At 37.8% G+C, this 8,135-nt stretch overlaps 1 protein-coding gene across 1 annotated transcript; it reads left to right on the top strand.

Annotated features, from left to right (window-relative positions):
• The first annotated feature begins 968 nt into the window (after positions 1-968).
• Positions 969-7,749, top strand: LOC146625401 (adhesion G protein-coupled receptor G2-like). Its single transcript, XM_085362798.1, has 15 exons — positions 969-1,584; positions 1,690-1,787; positions 1,882-2,009; positions 2,114-2,270; positions 2,401-2,553; positions 2,701-2,823; positions 2,957-3,002; positions 3,088-3,191; positions 3,315-3,439; positions 3,526-3,794; positions 3,903-4,002; positions 5,635-5,921; positions 6,066-6,167; positions 6,940-7,059; positions 7,146-7,749. Exons 1-15 carry the CDS (start codon positions 1,014-1,016, stop codon positions 7,247-7,249), a joined length of 2,487 nt encoding a protein of 828 aa, XP_085218924.1. The 5' UTR covers positions 969-1,013; the 3' UTR covers positions 7,250-7,749.
• The last annotated feature ends 386 nt before the right edge of the window (positions 7,750-8,135 follow it).

The following is an 8,135-nucleotide window of genomic DNA, read 5'->3' as shown; positions in this document are numbered from 1 at the left end:
ATGACAGTACAGTGTATAATACAACTATAGATGGTAGCAATTACACAACAATGTACAGTGAAACCACGGCTGGTAACAGTTACATAGAAACTGGCAATATTTACAATACAACAACTGCAAACAACAATTACACAACAGTGAGCCCATTTCTAACAACTTTGAACAATACATCACTGTACAATTCATTTACTTCTGGCAATAATGACAGACAAACTAGCAACAGTTATAATACAACTACAGCCAACAATAATTCTACAGCCAGCAACATTTACGCAACAACCTACAATTCAGCTATGTCAGAAAACAATTACAACACAACTACAGCCAGCAATAATTCTACAACATTGTACAATACAGCTATGTCCAGCAATAATTTTACAACAGCGTACAATGCAACTACGGTCAGAAACAATGACAGACAACCTGGCAACAGCTACAACGCAACCACAGCCAACAATAATTCTACAACAGTTCACAGTGCTACTATAGAGAGAAACAATTATACAACAGTCGATGGCACAACCACAGCTGGTAACAATTACATAATCCCACAAAATACAACTTCAGGTAGCAATAATTATACAACTACAGGTGGGCACAGTTACACAAAGGTTTACGATGCAACCACAGTGAACAACAATGACACAGTAGTTCATAATGCCACTACATCTGGGACCAATTTGAATGAAAATACAACTAACCAAAATTACACAACACTTAATTATGCAACTACACCTGGCAGTAATTCCACATTAGTGTCCAGCAACTTTAGTACAGCTACAACTATGAATAGTTCCACAGCAACTACACCTGGTAATAATTATACAGCAATGTATAATGCATCCACAGCTGTCATCAATTACACAGTAGTGTATAATGCAATTACATCTGGCAACAATTTTAATGTAACTGCAACTAACAACAACTACACAATAGTTTATAATGCAACTGGATCTGGTAGTAATTACACCCTTGTGTATGCTGCAACCACAGCTGACAACAATTACACAGCAATGTACAATGTAACAACAGCTGGCACAACTTTACACAATGGTGTGGCGACAACCAGTAACACAACAGTTAGTACAACAACAATATCTCCCAACTACACAATGACAAAGAGCACAACTACAGCCTCTAACAATTACACAACACCAGTGATCATTACTCCGACTATTCTATCTCAAAATAAAACAACTGCAATTATTGGAACCACAGAGAAAAGCACAACTGCTGCAGTGTCTCACAGTACTAAACCTACTTCAGCTCCACTGAAGAACCAGACTGCAAATTTCACCACAGTGAGTTTGACTCATGTCACAACAATAAGCAAAAATGAAACCATGTCCACCACAGCTGCTAGCACCGTCCAAACAGATGACAGACCAGAGGCCGGTTTAACGACAACAACGACAACAACGACAACAACAACAGAAAATGCATCTGTTGTTATTATCTCACCCGCAACCACTGCAACTACTATAACAGGTCATGGTCCACAAGATTTAAATGGCACAACTGCTGAGGTTTCTTTGACTTATACAACACCGCTCACCAAAACTACTACAACCACCACAGTGGCTGGTATGTAGATACTGCAGTTTAACCTTTTTAAAAAGTTATTACTATCGAATTTTAAGCTACAGAACAAAAAAATAGATCTACTGATTTGATGATTTGTTCCTGTAGAGAACACAGGAACTTCCACAACTGATGTACAAACAACTGATGAAGCAGTCTACCTGTTGAATCAAACACAGGCTATATCTCTGCTCAACGCCTCTCAAGTAAATGTCACTCTGCTGCTCTGTTGTGCAACTAACATTTAAATGGATAACGACTGTGTTTGTTTATTTTAATGTCTCATTTGGGAATTTTAAGGTGTCAGTGTTGGTTGAGACGCTGGAGAAGCATCTGGACAGTCCCTCTGTTTCACCATCAGTGGTAATCAAAGTTGTCAGTAACTTGATGGACAGTAACCCTGAGGCACTCTCTAAATCTGCAAACAGGTTCAACACACACGTCTGTCTTAAAACAAACAAAGAAAATAACATATACACATGCAAATGTGATTTTTTCCCCCTGATGTTTGTGTTGTATTTCTTGGCGACAGGCTGATTCACTTGGTGGATGATCTGGGTGTTAAACTGGCTGTCACTGGTGGCGATGGAATTCTGTCAACCAGTTCCTTAGTTATTGCTGTGAAAACAGTGAATGGGAGCAACTTCACAACAATCCTTTTTGATGTTTTTAAGACTGATCATGTCCAGGTAGTCATCTGCTCATCAAGAGACATTGGTCCTCACATGAGAGCCTTTTTTTAAATAAACATATTTAAGGGCTCAACCACACCTAAACCCAAACCTACCACTTAATTATTTATTTATTGCGTGTTTTCAGTTCAGTGGCCCAAAAAGGACCATGAAAAGCTCAGAGCCTGCTTTGGCGTCTGTATACTTGCCTGCCTCCCTCACATCTGGTATCAGACCTGAAGAGCAGAAGCAGGCCAACAGCGTCCAGTTTACTTTCTATGCAAAAAATTCATTCTTTAAGGTGCTTTCTCACTGTCATATCAGAATGTATTTATTTATTTTCTGTTTTGATTTATCTAATTGATTATGACCTATATGAAAGGGGTTAAATTTAAAGCGAATCTCATTCTCCTGTAACTGACCTCTGTATATTTCTTCATTTTTGCAGGATGCATCATTAGATAACAAAACTCTTGTCAGCGCAGTTCTAGGCTCAAGTGTGGCTAATCTGTCAATTAGCAACCTGAGTGAAAACATTAAGTTCACCATCCGAAACAGAAACCCGGTTCATGTGAGTGTCATGTGCAGCACGTTAGTAGTTTTGTATTGTTCACTTATGATCATAACATTATATCACTGCAATTATAAACAATATAGGCTCACAAAAAGATAAACTGTAATAACAAATTGTTTTTGGTTTGTAGGAAAACTACACAGCCAAATGTGCATTTTGGGATTTCACGCTGAATAGTGAGTTTGCACATTTCAAACAGTGTCTGTGAAGAGCCAGAAAGCCCCAGGTGTAAATATTCCTGCCCTTGATGTTATTTTTCAGGTGGTGGAGGAGGCTGGAGCTCTGTTGGCTGCTTTGTGGTCAACAGCACCCCTGAATATACAATCTGCAGCTGCAGCCATCTTACATCCTTTGCAGTACTGCTGGTTAGTGTGAATTTGTGCACCTGTTTCTGTTTCATGTATAATTTATAACAACCAGCAACGGAAACAAATTGCCTCAGTTTGTGTTCACTGTCTGTTTGTTGTGTATGCCACTTCTCCATGCAGGATTTGTCCAGACAGGAACTTCCTGACCAGAAGAACACACAAATTCTTACTTTCATCACCTACATTGGCTGTGGAATCTCTGCTATTTTTCTTGCTATCACATTGCTGACGTATCTTTCTTTTCCGTAAGGATCTATTTTGGTGCACATCAATCATTACTGTTTAGTCTTATAAATTTCTTAACGTTCTTTATTAAACTCTGTCTTTGTAGAAAATTGCTAAGGGATATACCAGCCAAGATCTTGGTCCAACTCTGTTTATCTCTGCTCTTCCTGAACTTGGTGTTCCTGCTGGACAGCTGGCTGGCGAGCCACAACAATACAGGCCTCTGTATTTGTACTGCCTTCTTCCTGCACTACTTCCTGCTGACATCATTTACATGGGCGGGGCTTGAGGCCCTGCATATGTATCTCAGCATTGTGCGAGTTTTTACACCCTACCTGAGCCAGTACATGCTGAAGTTCACTTTGACGGGTTGGGGTAGGAATCTTCAAACTTTTACTAGATGATCAATTATTAATTTTTCATTATATCAATATTTTAAATATGTTCATAAATTTCCTTTGATTAACCTTGGGTTTTTTGCAGGTATTCCTCTTGTCATTGTAATTATTGTGATATCCGTGGACAAAAACAACTATGGTTTGATTAATTATGGAAAACACACAAATGACACTTCAGATAACTTGTGAGTTATTTTTTAATATTTTGTTTTGTATGTCAAAGCTTTAGATCCATTTTCTTGATTAAACTCACCAAGAAGCTATGGCTAAGTACTGTAGATAGAACACTTACTTGGGCAAGATACTGAATTCTGATCGTGTATGTGAATAGTAAATGAGATGAATAAGGCTTGTAGTGTAAAATATTTTGAATGGTTAATAACATTTTGGAAAGTGCAGTCTGTGCTTTTCCTAAACGGCATTTGAGAGTAAGCAGCATTCCCATAATGTTGGTTAAACATATTTCTTGAAAAAATATAATAAAGGTTATCTATTTAAATACCACACGATTTTACACAGTGGCATTATTTAACCAGAAATAAGCCAAAATGTACAAGCACCATGTGAAAAACTAAGTATACCATTACTGCTTCCATTAGAATTAAGAGGGTAAACAGCAGCCTGGTTCTCTTAATAAAATACACTGAATTAACTAATCATCAGCAAGTGTTGGCAGTTTGCTGCTCTGGAGCATTCAGGTGTGTGTTAACACAATGCCAAGCAGAAAAGACATCAGCAGCAATCATAGAGAAGTCAGCGGTAACATATTAAATGTTTAGGTTCATTAAAGTACAATTAGAAAAAGACAGAGAAAATATAGCTTATTTGGAAGGGCTGCCAGGAGAAAACCTGTTCTCTTCAAAGGGACATGGCAGCATGGCTTATATTTGCAAAATTACAACTGAAAAAACACAATAATTTTAGAACAATTCCCTTTGGATAGAGGAGACCAAGGCAGAGATCTTTGGACAAAATGCACAGCTCTATTTTTGGCAAAAAACAGTTTATCAGCATAAACACTGCATACAAACTGTCAAGCACAATGATTAAAGGCTGATGATTTAGGCTTGTTTTTAAACCATAGGACCTATACATACTAGTATTCTAAAGGCAAATATGTGTCCATCAGTCCCACAGCTAAACCTTGATGAAAATCCCAAAGATCCCAAAAACAGTAGCAAAGGAAAGAATTAAGGTGCTGAACTGGCCCAGTGAAAGTCCAGTCCTCATCCCCACTGAGATGCTCTGGTGGGACCGTAAGAGTGTAGTGCAATGTCAGGAAATCAGCCATTTCCATTTTTCAGCTTCTGAGTATGAAACTGTGCAATAACCAGTTGAACTAATGTCACCATTCCTAAACCAAAGTATTTCCCAGGAGTGGCAACTGTGGAAAAATGTCCTAACTTGATTCTCCCAACACTGATCAGAGATGATGATTTAAAAACACTATGCAACTGCCAGGATTCTCACATTCCATGAGGCTGCTTTATGGCATGGATTATTGATTCTGATGCACATATTGAAACAGAGCCATTATGAATTTTAGAGTGATTTTTCCAAGTGAGGAGTCAAAATATCCCTGTGGGAAAGGTCTGTTCAACTACTGTAAATGGATTTTGCCATACACATCAACAAATTAGACGGTCCAGCCACCTTAGCAAAGAACTTAACCTTTGATTAATCACACTGCTTTAGTTGTGTCGCCACAGCATCTAATAATTTTGAAGCAACCTAAGTGAAGAGAAAGAAAACAAGCTATCACTGTTTTGAAGCTAAAATGTTCCCTTGGTCATTTCTCCTTTGTTTTCTTTCTGTAGCTGCTGGCTGAGTAATAACATAGCCTTCTATGTGGGTGTGGTGGCCTATTTCCTCCTGATCTTTATCCTGTGCCTGCTGGCCTTCATCGTTGTTATGGGACAGCTTTCACGTATCAAGAAGCAGAACCCCCACAACCAGTCTCCCAAAAGAAGTGTTATGACTGATCTGCGCAGTGTCACCGGCCTCGTCATCATCCTCGGCCTTACCTGGGGGTTTGCTCTGTTTGCATGGGGACCCCTCTACTTACCCTTTGTTTACCTTTTTTCTATATTCAACTCTCTGCAAGGTGACATATGTATAAACACCTTGAATTTCTAAATAGGATTGATTATTTTTTATCATAATAACACAAATATATAATAACACAATAATAACACTATAAAATGCATGGATGTATACTATAAGCTACTTCCTTACTGTTCCTGTGTAGGTTTCTTTGTCTTTGTTTTCCACTGCGCCATAAAAGAGAATGTCCGCAGGCAGTGGAGAACTTACCTTTGCTGTGGAAAACTGCGACTGGCTGAGAACTCAGGTGAAATTACTAAATGTTCCCGAAGATTTCTTTAGAAGCACTTTATAGTAGTTCAGTTGGTTACAACAGAGTAAACAGTGGTTGCTTTAGAACCTTTGTCTTCAAATTTTGTTCTTAATTTCCACCAAAATAAGAACTCATTTAAATAAAAACTTAAAGTAATCTAAATAAAGATATGATATATGGATGTAGTATGTCATTCACATCCATGTGTGAGGAGAGCTCAGGTTTAAATCCAAAGCTAAACTTGTTAAATCCACATAGTTTACTGCTTATCATAAACCAGCTAATTACAGTTGAATTCTCTATCTTTCTGAAACTAATGCCCCGACTAATGGGTTGAACTTGCCTCTCACCAACTGCTGAACTCTAGAATTGACATAAAACTAGTAGACCACTCCTACAGTACTTCGCAGTACTTGGTTTGTTTTCTTGTTTTCTGGGAAGGCTTTCAGATTTTTTGAGGATTGACTGCTTTAAAGCCAAAAAACATTTGTTAAATATTAGCTACATACCTGATAGATAACTGCTAATTAGTGCTAATGTTCTAGATTTAAGCCTTTAGATAAGCATAAATATGAATGGCTTAAAAGTGTTGCTGGGTTGCTTTGACCTAACAAGAGATTTGGCAGAGATTTTAAAGAATGTGACAGGAAAATCAAAGTGAAATCTTGTCGTATTACCCTGCCTTTTAAAAAAGCAGATAGTTTGAAAGCAAACAAACGTGTCAATTTTCAGCCTATTTTTGGTTAAACAGTCATGTATTCTACAGATTGGAGTCGAACATTCACACAAAACAAGAAGAATATCTCTCGCTCCAGTGCAATCACCTTGGATCCAAAGTTCACTTCTCGAAGCTCCTCTGTTGTCAGTTATGGCACCAATAGCAGTGGTATGTGATGCGGTGGCAGATAGTCCTTTTCAAACATCGCATATTTGAATATATTCTTCATAACACATTGTTCTCATTGCCTGCAGGCTCTGTGTTCGCGGACAGCGGGATATCTGACAGCTCCAACAATGATGTCATCCTCAACGAGATTCACAGAGGAAATCTGAAACAAGGCAAAACTACCAAATGACTCTACCTGAGCTTTCTTTTGTGATTACAGCCAATTCCAAGAAATGATCTCTGGGAGTTTACAAGATGCAAATTGGAGGAGTAGTTTTCCTTAAGAAAGCCTTAATGTTCCAAAAAAATGAAGGTTCGATGAAGGACTAAAGAGGATCAGGGACAAAGGAAACCTTTGTCTAAATACCTTTAGAGAAGAAGAAATCAAAAAGTGGAGAATGTTTTCAATTCTACACTAATAGTATAGATAATGAAAGAGTCTTGTTAGCAGAGATAAGGTGTACTACTGAAACTGAAACATTATATTGAACTGCATTTACTTGGTAGCCGAGAACAGATGCTGTCAGTATTGTATAGATTATTATCTGGCTATTTCTTTGAGGCTATATTCATTTCTTGAACAGACAAATGACGGAATTTCCAGTCTCAACTCTACATTTCAGTGCCTTTGCCAAATTCTAAGTTTATTCTGGCAGTGTCAAATGGCACTTTGGATGTATTTAGCTACCTACAGAGACAAGGTTGATTGATGCAAAATGTGCACATGCCAAACTCAACTGCTTGATCATATCAGATAAAAGTTGATATCTGCAAGATTATCTAAGGGTGCAGTTCTGTGTTAAATATTGTATTATTCACTACATTATAGAGGTTTTTTTTTTTAATTTGGTTCAGACATGCTTTTTATGAAAAAGAAAAAAGATTTGAAATATTTTCATGTGGCGAACTGAAGCACAATCAAAATATGGGATTTATGTCCTGTCCTTTTTAACAAGGACACATTTTGCTAAATGTCCTTGGAAGGCCATTTGCATGCTATGAAAGATGAAATAAAAAAGAAAAAATTAACTTCAACTTGTCACCTGCCCAGCTGCTCTCTCTCTTTTTGCATCAGA

The sequence above is a fragment of the Diplotaxodon limnothrissa genome, linkage group LG9 (assembly GCF_057381915.1).
Source record: "Diplotaxodon limnothrissa isolate DT_005_m linkage group LG9, D_limnothrissa_male_GT1.1, whole genome shotgun sequence".
Taxonomy (NCBI): domain Eukaryota; kingdom Metazoa; phylum Chordata; class Actinopteri; order Cichliformes; family Cichlidae; genus Diplotaxodon; species Diplotaxodon limnothrissa.
This window is presented reverse-complemented; position numbering and strand designations above follow the sequence as displayed.